Consider the following 18971-nt stretch of genomic DNA (forward strand, 5'->3'; position numbering starts at 1 on the left):
ACAATGTTAGTAAAACCATCCAGATGGTCTCTGTCACTTCATACAGTTGTAGTAGAATGTTGCAATGTGGACTCGACATACATGTAGGAAGTGTGGCATACTGTAGTTCAAACATGGGACTAACTTAGAAGGGTAAATAGAGATTAATTTCAGTTCAGTTCAGTTCAAATTTATTTCATATTTCCACTTTCTCAATGAAATTTCAAAATGATTGACAGTAATACAATAAGTAAGAATACAAAATATATACAACCATGTCTTTTGATTGAAGATAGAAAAAATATATACTAAACACAAATGTATCTGGTCATATCATGACATGAAGGTACCACAAGGAAATGAAAAAAGAAATACGATGGGGCCTACATAAATTCTATAATGCTTGTAAAACTGTAGGTTCCCAAATTCATAGGTGTGGAATTATACGGAGAACTAATAATCTTGACCAACTTATTACATGAGGAGCATACATGTATAAAGGTTGACGGGGAACCAACAGTGGGCTGGTATTAGTAGTTGTTAGATTATTGGTGTTTGATTAGGTTGGAATGGCAAAAATGAGTGCAGTCTTGAGTATCCACTTTGTTTTAGTCAATAATTCAACAGTTTTTGTGCAATTTGCAGTTGAAATATACGGCAAATGTGTGTATTTAATAGCCAATAGTGCCAGATGACATGTCTCCATTATGAAGGCTGGTCCATGTTAAGTCCATTTGACAAGGGTCAAATGTTTTGAATCTATGCAAAGCCATATTTCCTTTGTTGTCTTTCCCTTATGTGTTTTTATGTTCAAGTTGAATGGTAGATGTCTGATACTGGCTTTTAAATGCTTAAGAATTGAAGTGTTCAGCAAGTATTTTTTTTTTCTTTTGAAAATTGAATACAGCTAGCACCTTTAGTTTTCAAATTAGCATTCATTGTCCATAATAGGAAAATAGGACTCTCATTAGCATTTTTTTCCTTTTAAAGACTGATGCATTATTATTATTATTATTATTATTATTATTATTATTATTATTATTATTATTATTATTATTATTATTACCATTATTTTTATTTAATGTGGCAGTGCAATTTTCTGATTTTTTAAAACCAAGCTATGTTTTTGCCACTAAGTTGTTTGTTTAGTGGGTATTAGTATTCTTTAAATAATCTTTTTTTTTGTCTTCATTTTTGGTAGCATTTATATCATAAACACATTTGTAGTCATGCCCTTTTGAGGTAAAGTGACCCATATACTTAAACTTTTTCACATTCACGCACAGCGAAACAGGGATCAACTGAGTTTTGTATTCTTTGTAGGGTGGTGGTGGTGGTGGGGGGGGGGTTAAACTTTGAAACTATGCAAAATATTGATTTATTTCATTTGCGCTCCTTCTGTCTGCTATCACGACTGCTATAGCTACTATTTTTATTTACTTTTTTCTCTATTTCAGTTATTATTATTATAATCTTTTTTTTTTATCTTTTTTTTTTTTTTTTTGCCAGACAGCATCTATTTGGTGTGATGGCAAACACGTCTGCAGCATTCTTTATAGGCCTCCTAATCTCTGAATCATCTGTGTTTGAGATAATAGTCAGCATGGTTGGACACCTTGTCACTCTGATTATGTGCGGTCTTCATCAGTAAAGACATGAAGAAGTACATTTACTTAGTATTCTGGGTGTTGCTGCAAATGTGGCTGCCACTGATGTTGCCGCCGTTGCTTCCAGTGTTGGCGCCACTTTTGCCATCGTGACGCACTATCTGGTGGCAGGTGTTCTGTAGGTTTGTCCGACTGATGATGTGTGTTCTCTTGATGGCAGTTCTGTCTGGATGAGCTGCATTCAGCATGTATTTTTCTGACATTGAATTGATTTTATCCTAGTTAAAATAGTATTTAATATCAGCCATATCCCACAGGCAAACATACTGTAATTCTGGAAGTGGTATATTGGTCAAACCATGAAACATGAGATACTGGACTGATATTTTTGTAATGATATTTGGCCGTGAGATTGCTCAGTGGTACATACAGTGTAGCATAGCCACCATAATGTGATACTGTTCATACACTGTAGTATGGTTTACAAGGAATCATACCTCCACTTGCAGTATCATTTTAATAATGTTTTTATATCAAGTGCAGGAAAGATACTAGGTAGTGCGCATGGAGGGGTGTTTCCATTCATGAGTTACAAAATAGGAACACTGTCATTGAAAAATCTACTTCAATATGTGCTACCAATGCCTTAGTGACCTTTAGTGTGGCAAGCTTAATAACTTTATGTAAGTGTGTTGTTTTGTGGCAGGGATGACCTTCAAGAAATGATGCTTGATATTGTTTGTGTGACATAACAGCCTAACACAAGACATGTCTGTAAAAGTCTGGGTCAAAAGCAGAACTAAACCAGTTCACATCCGCTGATGCAGTGAAATTTCTGAAATTCCTACCTTCTCCTTCTCCTTTTCCCTCTCTTGTGTGTTGTGAAATTAATTTTGCATGCCTGCCGTTACCTTTTTACATCTCTCACATGTTTTTACATTCACTTATATCTTTAGTTTCATCACTTGAAATGTTTTGTTTGTTAACACCACATATTTCACTTCCCTCCCCAATTCCTTACATCCTGTTTTGCACTCACCATTGTACCCTGTGACCTAGAAATCCCTACCTTTCTCCTTGTTTATGTACAATATTTTATGTTTTCCAATTGTCTTTCAACTTTTACAAGAAATGCAATTTTCGGCCTGCTCATGCCATAGCATTCCAATATTATTCACATCGTTTTAATTCTTCTTTTAGTTATCAATATGTCACTATGATTTTTCATTGTGTCCTCTTCCTCATAGTATCCAACTTATAATTTTTGTGATACTCGGCATATATTTTACATAATTTTGCTATATTTATAGAAGATGTACTGCAGCATCATGAGTGAAATCGAGGAAAAAATTCCTTTCAGAAGGATGAATATTTTACTTATCAAATAAGACAATTAAGTGAATGAGTTCATTTTGAGAATAAGTAAAAGACACTCAAAATGAAATTTGGGAATGGACTGAAATTCTGTGTGCAAAAATGGGAACTGTAGAATATATTGAATATTTAAAAAAAAAGTTTTAGTCAAGGGAGGTTCTTGATATTACTCATGTAAGCAGACATATAGACTGAAGCTTGTCAAAGTTAGGTTCTGTAATGAATTTTCCCTATTTTCTTTGTCTGTCACTTCAGATTGAAGAACAGAAATGAATCATGTTAGGAACAAGTACCATCATTTTTTTTTTTTTAAAGATAATTAACTCTGGTTTTGACCCAAACTTAAAATATAAGTGTGTTTATGTAAAACATGTTAACTGTGCTGTGACTTTCTATGTTTTAAGTGGATCTGAAGTGTGCATGTTATTTTCTAATTAAAACGACATTTATATAAAGAATGATATCTTGAGTCTTCAATTGCCTTTATTGAAGTTGTGTCATGATTTAAGGGCATGAAAATTGCATTTCTTTGCTTGAGTTTTGCTTCTCACATTTACTGCATGTTATTATCTCTCTCTGCCTTCCTCTAAACACCCGCTGGTGACAAACTGTTCACAAATCTGGCATGTGCTTTTGTTGTCCTTCACACTTTAAGATACTAGTAGTTGCTTGTCCTTAGATCTTCCATCATTTTGCCTTTCAAACTAATTTTGTGATGAGTGTAGACCTAGTTTTTTTTTTTGATTTTTTTTTTTCTTTGTAGGGATAGGAACTTACCATGCATAATTTTTGTTTTTGTTGAGGAAAAATTCCACTTCTCAGCTGTTACACAGTCAATGTGGATTGCTTAATTTTTTTATTGTGTGTGTGAATATGAAAGAAATCACACAAAATATGAAAGAATCGCTGTTAACTGAAAACTACTAAGCACTGTATTCAAAGATATGTGAGTAAACTTACATATGCCCCACTGCTATGTCCAAATACAAGACATCATAGTGCATTCACAGAGGTGATACTCGAGCTTGTTGTTGCCAAATCCAAGATAATGAAGACATGTCTGCAAACTGAAAAGATACCCCAAGATTCAAATTCATTTCAGCTAAATGCAAGAGTGATTTTGACCTGTGAGATTATGCATTACAGGCAGGGCAAAAATTGTAATAGCCCTTCTGAAGTATGATCTAAAAAAAAAAGATAGACAAAATCTGATGTTCTCATTTGCAATTGATGTAAAACTGACTTCTTGAAATATTTTTTTCTTTGTTTTTTCAATTCAAGAAACATTTTTTTTTTGACAATTCTATGGTTTTGTATGCACATCTTCAGCAGGATATACATATTTTGTATTTAATTTACAACTGATTTCGTGCCACATGCCATAATTCAATCATGAATCAAAGATTCTAAGATGTGGCTGTATCAAATACAATATTAACTCTTTGTATAGCATAATTCTTATAATTCTAAAATGTTTGAGTACATCCGCAGCAGAATGTGGACCTTTATAATGCATGTTCAATCCATAGTCTTTTGACCCACTGTTGCATGCTGGGATAGGATTTGTGGATTTAGTCGCATGCTGGCATGAAGAATGTAATGGTCACTCCTACCAGATTGTGACATCTCAATCATGAAGCCAAAACGCATGAACACTGGATGAATATCGTCGGCTGAGAAACCAGAAGGGCACTAAATTGCATTCTTGTAGATTTTAGCATAAACGAAACTGAAACAAAAAGAAATAAAAAGTTTACTTAATCAAAAGTGGGTAGATTTATAAGCATTTTTCCAAATATCGGGCAAAACAGTGCCCCTATGGTTTTGATTTTTTACTTTTTACTGAAAATGGAAAAAAATCTAAAATTGACACCAAGCTCAACAACGTGATACCAATAATTCAATACCCCCCCCCCCCCAAAAAAAAAAAAAAAAAAGAAGCAGGATGAGGGATAGCACCCTTCTTATTCTCAGCAGACAGTGTTGCATGAGTCAACAAACTCTCATTTTTTGTTTTTGTTTTTGAATTTTCGTAAAGACATTAAGGCACAGTAGGCACAGATCTGCAGAGAAACCGGTGATAAAACATAGACACTATCCACCGAGAAATACCATCCATCTTGCTACCATTTAGACCTGGCACAGACAGTCACAGCTATGTGTTTGAAAATGAAAGTAATGTAACAGGACTTGGTGTACACATTCACCACAGCAGTGACAAACATCGTCATTACTCCAAAGATTTGCTTCCAGTTCCACTGCATGATTTTAGTTCAGACTTGAGTGTTACGGTCATGGTGGTGAGACATCTGATTTGATGCAAATATTTCCAAGTGTTATTGTCCATCAGAACACACAGATTCAATCCACTTCACATAAAATGTCACATGATGCATGATGTACAGTTGTACATGTATAAATAATGACACATCCTCGTTCATAATTTATTTGGTATATTTCCATCAAAATATGCATATTATTTATTGTATATATATATGTATATATATATATATATATATATATATATATATATATATATATATATATATATATAATACATACACTGTATATATATATATATATATATATATATATATATATATACATATATATACACACACACATATATATATATATATATATACATTCATATGTTTTATATGTATTGTAGAGCCCTCCCCACATAATAATATAAAGCAGGCATATCAGCAAATATTATACACTTGTAGGGATAAACCCATCACAGCATTGGTTACAAAACTCATTTGAAGTGAAAGAGGCTTTGTTCTAAATTTATGAATCTGCAATTTCTGATGTATTTTTGATCTTGTAGACAGACAACATTAAAAAAAGAAAAACGTTTCCGCACACCTTCATTTTTCAATAGAAACACACAAATGGGGTGATAAATTTGAGGGACAATACCAATATTTGTACCAGCTTTGTCTGAAATGTGGTCGTCGAACTCCCAGTCCCCACGAACTGCTTGTACTTAACTTGGGAACCAAGATTATAAGGTGCATTTATTGTAGCAATGATCAAGTGCATCATGTTTGTTACTGCATTGGTGTTTGTGAATTTGTTCCGAAGTTCCAAGCTTTATAATCCTGTTCTCCCAAAATATAACTACTGTAAACGTCAATATTTTCGTGCGATTAATTTTTCGCGCTGAGCGGCTCGAAAACATATTCGCGGGTTCTTAAATTCGCGCTCGGCAGCGGGTTAATACACAGTCGCTGTTTTCATCCAGCGATGCCAGCGTACGATAAGCGACGTAGCGAGCGGCGCGAGTGCGAGTACAAGCGCTCAACTACGTAGTACATGTATTTTACTCGATACATGTTCTGTAGGACTAGTACCGTAGTCGCAGGGATGTAGCACACCAATCGGCCGTGGGCTTGGTGCGTGCGGTGCGTGTGATGATACTGCTATATGCGTAAACATGTCTGTACTACGTAGCAGTATCATCGACGAAGCGCACCAGGCCGTTCAAAATGTGCATAGAAAATTGCGAAGATATACATTGTATTCGCGCGTTTTTGAATTCGCGCTAGCTGAACGTAGCGCGAAATCCGCGAAAATTAATGAACCGCGAAAATTTCCACGTTTACAGTTTATGAATATCTGAGACAAGGTGCTGGTGACTCTCATTGCTTTGCCAGGAAATTACCCTTACTACTGAAAGTGCATTCAAGTGTAATCACCAGTGACCACCTCACCTTGTAACTCAAAGGTACACAGTAACTTACCTCAATATGGAAACCTTCCTGATTGTATTTTTGTTTTAATCTTGGTACAATTTCAGATTGTGCATTTTTCCCCCTTGCCTCACCCCCCCCCCCCACAGAATCATCCCCCTCCAAAAAAGAAATTATACCAGAAAAAAACAAACAACAAAACAAAGAAAACAAAATTGGAAAACTCAGTAGAAGTGACATTTTGTGCAGAAAGAAATGAGTAATGATGAGCTCCTGATTTGACCGTCATAATCGACAGTTATTTTGATCAAATACCAACAGGCGGGCAAGGCAAATGGCTACTTATACTTTGCTGATGGATTTTGAAATATTTGTTTGATTTTATTGATTGTGCGGTGTATGCTGAGAGCATGCATTCAATCATAGTGCAAAGAGCATCAATATTTTTTAAGGAGCATAAAATCTGATTCCAGAAACAAGGTGTAGAAAGAGGATGCCGTACAGTATTTCCAAAGAGAAGTGTTGTGTTATTGACATGTTCAAGACTTCAAAGTCTTTTAGAGGGCTTGTGGCCCTGGACTATACAGGGCCCGACATTAGCAATGGCATGGTTGTCCGGGGCCACTAAAAATAGCTGTTGGGCCATCAAATTTCCAAAAAAGGCTGTCTCTTGGTGGCCCGGACAGGCACCTAAATTCAAAATATTTTATTTATTTATCAATTTTTAGCTCACCTGAGCCAAAGGCTCAAGTGAGCTATTGCGATCGCCCTTCGTCCGGCGTCCGTCGTGCGTCGTGCGTCGTCCGTCGTCCGTCGTCCGTCGTCCGTCGTGCGTCGTGCGTAAACTTTTTACATTTTCATCTTCTTCTTGAAAACCCCAAGACCGATTTTCATCAAACTTGGCAGGTAGCATCCCTAGGGGGTTAGGAACTCAATTTGTTAAAATGGGCACCATGCCCCACCCAGGGGGCCCCCAGGGGGGCCCAAACCCCCCAAAATTAAGGAATCTGTAAAAATCTTCTTCTCTAGAACCAGAAGTGATAGAGCTAAGTTAATACTATGAGTTAGTACATTGATGACTGTAGTTTCAAGTTTGTTCATGGCAGAATCAGGGGTGCCCCCCTTGGGACCCAGGGGAGGGGGGTGGGGAAGGGTTCTAATGGGGCCTAAATTGTACATGTTCATCGTCTTCTTGAGAACCCCATGACCCATTTTCACCAAACTTGGCAGGTAGCATCCCTAGGGGGTTAGGAAATCAATTTGTGAAAATGGGCACCATGCCCCACCCAGGGGGCCCCCAGGGGGCCCAAACCCCCCAAAATTAAGGAATATCCGCAAAAATCTTCTTCTCTAGAACCAGAAGTGATAGAGCTAAGTTAATACTATGAGTTAGTACATTGATGACTGTAGTTTCAAGTTTGTTCATGGCAGAATCAGGGGTGCCCCCCTTGGGACCCAGGGGAGGGAGGGGGTGAGGAGGGGTCCTAATGGGGCCTAAATTGTACATTTTTATCTTCTTCTTGAGAACCCCATGACCTATTTTCACCAAACTTGGCAGGTAGCATCCCTAGGGGGTTAGGATCTCAATTTGTTAAAATGGGCACCATGCCCCACCCAGGGGCCCCCCAGGGGTCCCAAATCCCCCAAATGAAGGAATCTTTATAAATCTTCTCTAGAATCAGAAGTTATATATAGAGCTGAGATAATACTATGAGTGAGTACATTAATGACTGTAGTTTCAAGTTTGTTCATAGGAGATCCAGGGGTGCCCCTCTTGGGTAGGGGGGGGGGGGGGTGGTGGTTGGAAGGGTCCAAATGGGGGCCTGAATTGTACATTTTCATCTTCTTCCTGAAAACCTCATGATGGATTTTTGTCAAACTTGGCAGGTAGCATCCCTAGGGGGTCAGGATCTCAATTTATCAAAATGGGCACCATGCCCCACCCAGAGGGCCCCAGGGGGCCCCCAATCCCCCCATATTAAGGAATCTTAAAAAAATTGGGCCCTTATTGTACATTTTCATCTTCTACTTGAGAATGCCTGGTCAAATTTTGGTAGAGCTGTGAATAATTTAGATTAGTGACTGCGTGAAAGGTGAACTTGCGATACTCAGGTGAGCGCTAGACCCGCGGGTCTCTTGTTTAAAATTTCAGACCAACTTCACTTCTTTTTCAGGCCACTGAAATTTCAAATTGAAAGATTTTAGTGGTCCAAATGGGCCGCCAAAGAAACAGAGTTAATGTCTAGCCCTGCTACGCTATAGGCTGCTTCCATTACATCATTGCTCAGGAAGAATGACCCATCACCAGCTGTTATTGGCTGTGAGAGTCCAGGAGAGAGCTGTATGTACTGTAAAACACATTATTTTCGCGGCATGAAATTTTCGCGAGTTGGAGTCGACGGCCTTTTTCGTTGCATGAAATTTTCACAAGTTGCCTCTAGCATTCATTGCGTGTAGTGTAGACAAGAACTTTCATGTGCATTTTAATTTCGGGCATCTTTGCTCTCGCGAAATTTGCGAAATTATAATGCACGCAAACATTCCTCATTTTACAGTACATTGAAGCCTAGGTACATTGAATATCCATGAGATAGGTTCATGTTTATTCATGTAGTCAATTAATTCACTCACTTTATGGGACATTTCTGCTGATGAATAAGACTGATGGAGAGTCAGCCTATTGATTTCAGTTGGTATTCAAGGAAAATGGCAACTGTACGGACTACTTCTCCATGTCGCTGCAAACTTGAGTAGGCAGGTTTGCCAAATCTGTCCTACCTGTTACTAGCAAGCTGTCATGTTTTGCATGAAATACATTTACCGTAGGGGGAGTTAGAAAGGTTTAGGATGAGATGGTTACTATCCTTAACTTAAGACTTGTTCTGAATATGGAGGGTTTATAGACAGTATACCCCAATTACAAACAAACAAACAAACAAAACAATGAAAATGACCAGGGGCCCGTTGCATAAAAGTTACAATTATGGTAACTTTGCCATCCAATGGTAACTACCATGGCAACAATACTCAACAGCCAATCACAATCAAGAATTCCATGGAAGTTACCATTGGATGGCAAAGTTACCATAATTGTAACTTTTATGCAACGGGCCCCAGGTCAATCAGATATGCAATCACATATTTACGGGACATGTTCGAAAATCGTGACAAAGAGTTGTGAAATCTTTGTGGACACAGAAGGAAGTTACCATGCACATTCCAAACCATGTACAAGTTTGAGGCAACTGATGAAGTTCATTTTAGTTCATGCATTCACCTTACACCTGAAGGCCATTATTGAATTATGGCTGACACTAGGACAATTCCAAACTAAAGTTAGTCTAAATTTAAAAAAAAACAATGAAATTTTACAAGCACAACAGTGTTTTTTTTCTTTTATTGTTTTCAAAATTGGATTAAATGAGGGAAGTTTAAGAAAGTGAAGTTTCACTCATTTTTGCAACGTAATTTTTGAACAGTCATGTGCAGATGAGTGAGTTAATAATGTCATCAACTCACAACTTGTCATATTTATTTTGTACTTTGATAAAACTTTCACTGTTGTGCTTGTAGATGGTTCCTTTAAAAAAAAAGAAAAAGACAATATACATGTATCTGGTCTGGAATTGTTTTTCAAGGCATCCTAATGGCTGGTGCACACCCAGATTCAAGATAAAACTTGCATGGTTAACATAATCACCCTGATTTGTTAAAAGTGATGCTATAGAGTTAGAAACATGATTTGCAAAAATGTGAGGCTAGTATGCATTCAGTGTGATCACAAAGTTCATTTGGCCATAAGCTCATTTCAAAACTTGTTTGGAAGTGAGAAATTTTCCTTTTTGTTTTTCATTTTGTTAATTTGCATTGTGAAAGCCATCATCACAAGATGAAAGGCATAATGAAAGCTTGTAACAGCGTATGTCTGGTGTAGTTTGACCTGAGAGTGTTTGTCGATAACTGCCCTACCTTACTGAAAATAGCCACAAATGAGACCCTGGAATTCTTGCATGGTTTCTCCTGAAGGTGTTCAAATATACTCTTTCTTTGGTCTTAGTGAAAAAGGAATCCAAATTTTGAATTGAAGATGTTGACATTTTGAAAAAGAAACATGCACGAAAAAACAACAACATTGAAAATAGCCATACATAGAACTGTGTAGGGATAGTATAACTTAATTGTCAGCTAAGTTTTAATGTCGTGGTGTATTGGGAAAAGGGACAGAAAAATCATTCTCTGCAAAATGGCAGCTATTTCTGATGAGAACAACTGATGTGTATGTGTAAAAAAAAGGTGGGTTTTTGAAAAAAAGTGGGTTTTGTAAAAAATAGGAAGACATACAACAGTGTGGAAGAAAGGCAAGGACACTGTCATCTTAGTCTTCGTCTCATGACATATTGTGGAAAAATGTCCTTGTATTTTTTATGCCTCCGCCACGAAGTGGTGCCGGAGGCATTATGTTTTCGGGTTGTCCGTCCGTCCGTACGTACGTACGTCCGTCCGCTTTTGTATACGCGATAACTTGAGTAATATTTACTGGAATTTTACCAAACTTGGTCCAAGTATGAAGTATGATGGGGCAATTATTTGATTTGATTTTTGGTGAAATCGGCTAAAGGTCAAAGGTCAAAGGTTAAGGTCAAATCATGAAATTGTATCCATTTACGCGATAATTCAAGACTGGATAGAGCAAATTTCACCAAACTTTGTTGGGGGATGATGTATGATGGGGCAATTACTTGATTAGTTTTTCAGTGAAATCGGACAGAGGTCAAAGGTCAAAGATCAAGGTCAAATCCTAAAATTTATCTGTTTACGTGATAACTCAAAACTGGATGAAGCAGCTTTCACCAAACTTTGTCCAAGGATGATGTATGATGGGACAATTAGTTGAGTGGATTTTAGTGACATTGGCAAGAGGTCAAAGGTCAAATGCTACAAATGTTGCAATTTCCCCCATATCTATGCAATGCCCAAAGGTATTTTCTTGAAACTTGGTGTGGACATGTACTACTGCGTAAAGATTCTCTAGAGAGAGTTTCATGTCATAAGGTCAAAGGTCAAAAGGTCAAAGGTTAGGTGAAAATGTTGCAATATCACTTTTCTCGCAAATGGTTCAATGTATCTTCATGGAACTTGGTACATACGCATGTACTGACTGGCAGGGATTATCTAGGGAATTTAGGGGTCATGGGTCAATAGTCAGGGGTCAAAGGTCAAGGTCATCTCAAAATTTTACTATTTCCCTCATTATATGCAATGCTTGCATTATTAGTTTCAAAACTTAATACATGCATTACCTAATGGAGATTCTCTGGGAAATTTCCAGGCAGAAGGTCAAAGGTCAAAGGGTAAGGGTCAAAGGCCAGGTTTCAATACCCCCTTTCCCCCCCAAAAAAACAACAAAAAAACAAAAAAATCCATTTTGTACTGTCATTACATTCTTTCTTCTTACCTTGGAAATTACTCAATGCATAAACTTATAAAAAGGTCTGTCAGAATTCAAGTAAAAATTCTCAATTCTCCAAATATGTGTACCTGCACTCTTAGAAAATTAAAGCAAACCCAGTTCAAGACATTTCTGGCAAACCTGTCATTTCAATATTTTGCCAGTTATGTGAAACTGTCATGGATCACACATTGTGAAGACATTGTACTATACGCCTATTGAGAGAATCATGCATCATGGCGGAGGCATCAGTCGCCATAGCGACATTTCTAGTTTTCAAAATGTCGGCTCTCTGTAGTGAGAGCAATTTCAGAATCTATGTCAGAGAAGTGGGGATTTATGTATCTTTGAGATACATGATGTACGGATATAATTATGCACTGAGATTGGATAAAGCTGCTTTTTTTTTGTGACACAGATGTTCAAAAATAAACATGTATGAAGAGGTGGGATTTTCCAATATCAGTTTATGAAATATATTTTCATGTCATATCTATTTGTATTTCGATTCAATGTTTACAAATGGAGAAAATAGTTCTTTCTTTTGAAGACTAAAGTTCATTTTTCTCTTTGGAATCGGCAATTATTTCTTTTTTATTTCATGGAAATTGATTTAAATTTGAATTGAATTTACTCTTTTTCCAATATAATGAATTGAAAATCAGAATTGCCAATTTAACATTACAAAATGATAATTTCTGCAGCAGAATCCCTCAGCCCATCCTTGGTTTAAAAAGAAAAGAAAAGTAAAAGTAAAAGTACATTGTGTATTTTGCAGAAATTCTTCCATGACTGCAGTGTCATGAAGAAAGTGTACTTGATTTTGTACTGCACACTTGATATGTCATCTCAATATGTCATGTTCATGAGATGAGAAATGAAAACGTAATATATACAACTACTGTATACGGCGAATATTTCGCGAGGTTTTTATTTTTGCGAGTCGGGTGGTATTCGTGAAATTAAAGACATGCGAAAATATTGACTCTGATCCCGATGTGAATGTGACGTACGTGTGTACACTTCTCCGTTCAGTACAGACTCCATGATCGCGAATTTAACCACCCGCGAATCGTCGGGAATTCCCGATTTGCGAAAATTTAGACTTGTGAAATATATGGCGTATACAGTAGTTGGACAGGTTTGGTTTTGATGATACATAAATGTCAGAACTAATGGAGATATAATTGATGTGCTAATGAAACCAAAAAATATCTTCAAGTCAGTCTTGAATTGTGATTATCCTGGCTGGTAACTTAAGTTCAGAGGGATGGATTTCTGGAAGAATGACCCCGTGTTTTCATTTTCTATATTCTTCAACTATTAGAATCCGATATGCTGTATCAGCAATGCCCTGGGATGAAAATACAATATGTAGTGTGTAGATGATTTATCTGTTGATTAACACATTCCAACAATAACTCATAAGTATTGTTTTCTAGTCTTTATGCCTCACCATTTTAAGTGACAATATATCTTGCTCTGTCTGTCAATTCACCACTTTCATTTTCCCTATTTTTTTTTTTTTTCAGTTAAGCTGTCGAGTCATTCAGGAATTTTGCTGCTCGTGTTGCCAATTTAGGAATAGATAAAATCATTTAAAAAATTGATCAAACATTCATTTCATGAGATTTTAGTTTTTGTTAAGAAATCTCTCCTAGGGTATTGTAATGATGGCTTACCTACAATGTAAAGGTCTGGTGGGAGATGTCTTGTCTTGAGATAAGGGATTGGAATAAGAGCTTACCTGAGATAAGAAGTGCCTTGAGCAGTGTTCCAGATTTAGGGGTTCTTCTGGGCAGGAAAAGCTTGCTAAATGCCAGTGAACAGGAATTAACAATTTTGGCAGCCCAGAGATGGGGCAGGAGGTGTTTTCAAAGGGAGGGAACGAGCATACATTGTATGTTTACCTTGAATAATACCGAGTTTGGATTGGGGAGGAGGGGGGTGGTCTTGAATGAACCCTGAACATTTTCATTGATGTGCTACGTGCAAACCACAGGATCAAGACATCTCTACACTGTGTAGTGTCTTTCTGCTTCTCAACTGAGCGCCATTTTGATGCTGTTGTTGTGTGTATCCATCTAATCGTAGCTGGAGGAGTTGCGGGCGGAGTGGGAGGCGAGGCTGGGGGCGGCCAAGGAAGAGCTGGAGGAAGAGAGGAAGAAGCAGATCAGTGTGGTCAAGTCTGCCCACGAGAGGATGCTTGACCAGGAGCAGACTGACCACCTGCAGACCCTAAAGGTGAGTCTACTTCCTAATACGCCAAATTGGTGACTGGGATGGAACGGGCACAATGTGGACCTGATACAGGAACAGAAATTCCCATACATAGAATAAACCACCTGTAGATTAGATATCATGGATGAGACTACCCTATGATCCACTGATGACCAGGATTAATGTTACTGTGTAATTCAAGAAATAATATGAAAAAGAAAATTACCAATTTTGGATTTGGCATTTTAAATGGTCTTGTCGATGTTATGAGTGAAGATTTCATGATAATTTCCATCTAACCAGGATTGAATTAGCACAGTTTTAAGCTGTTGATATGAGATGATATGAGTGAGAAAATCTACAAATGAGGAATTCTGGGACTCATCAGGCAATGAAGGTAAACCATCTTTGACTATTACAAGACATATGTTATAAGACATTGCAGTGCTATCATAAGACACATGATATTGCAGTACAGCTTATCTTACCATTTTAAAGTTGTATGTGTTTGTTTCTGTGTCTTATTTTCTTATAATTTTCTTTTTGCACAATAGGTAGGGCATTGGACTAAATTGCTAGTGTATGAAGCCTGTAGGGATGATTTTAAAAAAATAGTGAGTTAAACAGCATGTAGAGTATCTCTGTTTGAATCTCAGTGATGCATGAGATGTATTGTTAGAGGATGCCACATACTTGAAGCTAATACACACAGAACCGGTAATGAAGCTGTCTGCATCCATGGTTTGTTGACTGTCTGTCCTTCCTTCGAAACTCCCTCATTAGGAGCTGAAGGACCAGCACGAGTGGGAGATGGAAGCCCTGAAGGGCCAACTGGACGTCAGGCAGCAGGAGATCTTTGACGAGATGAAGGCCAAGCTGGAGGAGGCCCATCAGACGGAGAAGGAAGCCATACGCCAGCAGTGCCAGGTGAGATGAGTGGGCGTGGGCGTGTCTCCCGCCTCCTCCCCATGACGACCACTACCACCACCACCATCATCATCATCACCACCACTCATATTCCTCAGTTCAGTCATGCATGCACTGATTGCACATTGTTGTGTCCACTTAGTTTTCTGATTAGCATGATATTTTGAAGCAGTGTTTAGAGCTCAAGGCTATCCATCTGATGGGACATTGCTACAAGCAATCACTGTCTATCTGTGATTGAACTGATCGGAAACAGTGATGCTTTTGATAGAACCAAAGAGAAATATATTATAGCTGAGTGCAAATATATGCAGTGCATGTAATACATTCACAGGCAAACAACTGGATCCAAAATCATCTTACTACCTTCAGTACTACATACAGATAAGTGCTATGTTCAGTAGGTTTATGAGCATGCCAAAACTCTGCAGTTGGTTCAGCACTGTAATCCCCCCCAAAAAAAAAAGATCCCCCCTATTCCCATCTTTACCCCTCCTCTAATCCCTTCTTTCCCTTTATCATTTGCTCTACCAATCCCTTCCACATCTACCCCAGCTATCTCTTCATCTTCTGCCCTACCAGTGCCTCTCACAATGACTTTACCCTTCCCTTCATATTCTGCTTTACTACAAATACCTTTCTACCAGTCACCATACTCATCCCTAAATCATCTGCCCCACCCGTCCCTTCTCCACCTTCTCTACCAATCCTTACCTTTGTACCCCACCTGACGTTTCATCATCTACTTTACCAAACGCTTTGTCATTTGCCCCATGGATCCCTTTCATTGTCTTTCCCACCTGTTTCTTCATCATTACCTACCAGTTCCTTCATCGGCTGAAGAGAAGCTGTGAAGTAGTTTTAGTTTATCAAGAATTTAGAAAGATCTTGTCCCATGACTACTGGTATGCCATTGATTCCATGACAAGTATTTCTTTTGCTGCGGGGAGCAAGTACCCCTCCCATGATGAGTCTGACTACATTAACGCTGTGAATAACATGACATACACTACTGAATTTTCAAGAAATATAAGACAACTGAAAAGAAAGCAGTTCAGTACAAAGGAAGTTGATTTCGTTATACTCCTTGTAAAGAAAGTCACTCTTGAAGTGCAACTGTATACTCTCCTGTGTAGAGTTGGCTTGGGATTCTTGAGGCAGTATATTTATAATCAGAATTGACACCCAAATATAACACAAGAAATTTGTATGCTTGTCCCTCTTTGTGAAACAGGCCAGAGCTCAACAGGAGCTAGACTCAGTCAAGTCCACCCTTGAACAGCTCTACGCGGGCCAGACCGATGCCATACGAGCCGAGCTGGCCCTGGAACAGGCCCAGGCCTTGAGCCAACTGCGCCAGACCCTGACGTTGGCCAACCAGGAGGCCATGAGTGAACTGGAGGAGGTCTGGAAAGCAAGACTAGAGGAGGAAAGGAGGGAGGTTGCTGCAAAGACTGGTAAGCTCCCAAACTTTCATCCATTTCTTTCACGTGAGTGGTGTTGGTACATGTTGGCTAATTTTGGGAAAAGAATATGTCTTGTGATCACAAGGTTGTGGATTCAAACCCCATCCTAAATGTCCTTGAATTCATCGCAGTGTGAAGTAATTTGATTTTCAACCAGACACTTCTTCTACTGGAAAGAGGAAACCACTGTAAATCGTATCAAATCCCATGTCACAATGCAGATTACTACATTTCACTTTTGAGTGGGGGATGGCTGCATTGGCCTGTGTACTCTGTATGTATGGATAGAATTTCTGCGCACTACTTTATTGCTCTTACGTCCCTGTTCCTGAATGAATGTTTGAGACAAAATGTTGCAACACCAAATATACAGATTTGTACATTATTGATATTCGGACAAGTGGGTTTGAATGGAATATTATGATTTTGTTGTGTCCAGAATATAAAGCAGGCTTCTGTTATCTGCAAGTACATGTACATTGTACCGGTATGTACCAATACATGTATATAAAAAGTGCATGATACTTTTGTGTTACCATGATCATTCCCAGCCTAAGAATAAGACTTTTTTTTTTTATATTCACGTGATTCTTAGACTTGTCTGTACAACATGCTCAGTTGTGCACATCATCTTACAGTGACATTGGGTTTGCAGAGACTCCAACCCAAAGTACCTTCTGATCTGGAGATTTTCCCGCCTGAAACCCAGAGCAAACGGGAGACTCAAAGTTGATGTGTGCGAAGCGCGAAATTCCCAGGGTTCTAGATGCTCTCTGGTGCTATCTAAGGCTTATTTTTTCAACATACGATAGAAATATGCAAGAAATCCTTTCCAACGGGAGACAAAGAGCCAGGGCGGGAGAAATTAAATCTCGAACGGGAGATTTTGCAAACATGGGTTTTCGGCGGGAGATCTCCCGTCGAAAACGGGAGAGTTGGAGTCTCTGGGTTTGTACAAAAAAAAAAAAAAAAAAAAAAATTGATAAACTAAAAAAAGAGAAGAAAAGTGAAATGCAAAGTAGATAGTGGAATGATAGGAGAAGGAAGAGGAAGATATGGAAGCGGTGAAGTGGGAGAAAGTGATAAACAAAGGAAGAAAAAAGAATGAAATTGGGAAAAGGGAAAAGAGTGAAAGAAAAATGAGAAAAAGAAGGTATCTGCAGAGGAGGAGGAAGAATGAAAAGAGGAGGAGGAGGAACATAGCAATAGAAGAATACATTGTAAGCCAGTTTGCAATCTGAGCATATCATGGTATTGTGCAAATAAAGGCCATTTATATTGCAGACCTTCTCTTGAAAGTGACTTGTGAAACTGAGGTACAAATTGTACATGTAGTTTTGAAAACTGTCAAAATCTTTATGAAAACGTTGTTATAGATATTCTTGTATAAAGTCTAATTGTAGGTGCAATATATTGGAATGTGCAAATGACTTTGTATTCTTTTTGACTGAATTAACATAAACCGTGATTCATACCTGGCTTACATGTAAATATTCACATGTTTTGCTACCCATGTAATTAGAAATTTAATCCATGTTGTTGTTGTTTTTTTTTAGTACATGTATGTGGTTCAAAGGTCAGTGCAGACAACTGCTTAGAGTAAACTGGCTGATTGGATGAGGAGATTTCTGATCTTTTATACTGTTATGTCCTACAATCCAGACCAAAAAACAACAACACAAAAAAGAACAAAACAAAAAGCAAATTAACACAAAACTAAACGTTGTATTGTTCCAGGCTGCTGTGAAATTACCACGTGCTATACTGTACCTGACCTGTGTACCAATTGACCCCTCTTCTCTATAGGTTGTGCTTTCTAAATCTTTGATGATTATTGCACACCTTGTCGTGCAATCAATGTGCTAATGAAACCTCTCTACTCCATCCCACTGCTGTACTTTCACTTTTGTCTTTCTTGGTATTCAAGGATGTTAGTGTAAGTTTCCTCTAGTTGTGAAACTACAAGTACATTCTGTGGTATAATAATAATATACTGTAATGTGGACTGGCTTTGAGGGGGATACAACATTTATTGAAGAGAACACATTGCTATTGCCGAAGGCAAGAGCAATCTGATTAGTGAGGTCAACTGATATTGTATTCCCTGAAAATAGCCGGTCAATTTCATTTTCTGTCACAAATTCAGACAACTATAGCAGACTTGTAGTGACAGGTATTAAATGTAATCACATTTTCAAGTGCATTCTTAAAGGGGATGGTTAGTAACTGATCAGTGGGAATCAGTGGGAAT

General features: G+C 38.0%; 1 protein-coding gene across 1 annotated transcript in view; it reads left to right on the forward strand.

The window, feature by feature from the left end:
- The window catches only part of LOC139712458 (uncharacterized), a 150034-nt gene that overhangs the window by 35930 nt on the left and 95133 nt on the right, over positions 1-18971 (forward strand). The window contains 3 exon segments of the mRNA XM_071624275.1: positions 14202-14351; positions 15111-15254; positions 16489-16711. Of these exon segments, the coding sequence (XP_071480376.1) occupies positions 14202-14351; positions 15111-15254; positions 16489-16711 (517 nt within the window).

This window comes from Diadema antillarum, unplaced genomic scaffold (genome assembly GCF_040938485.1).
Source record: "Diadema antillarum isolate AM-2024a unplaced genomic scaffold, OU_Dant_1.0 seq00001808_RagTag, whole genome shotgun sequence".
Lineage (NCBI taxonomy): Eukaryota > Metazoa > Echinodermata > Echinoidea > Diadematoida > Diadematidae > Diadema > Diadema antillarum.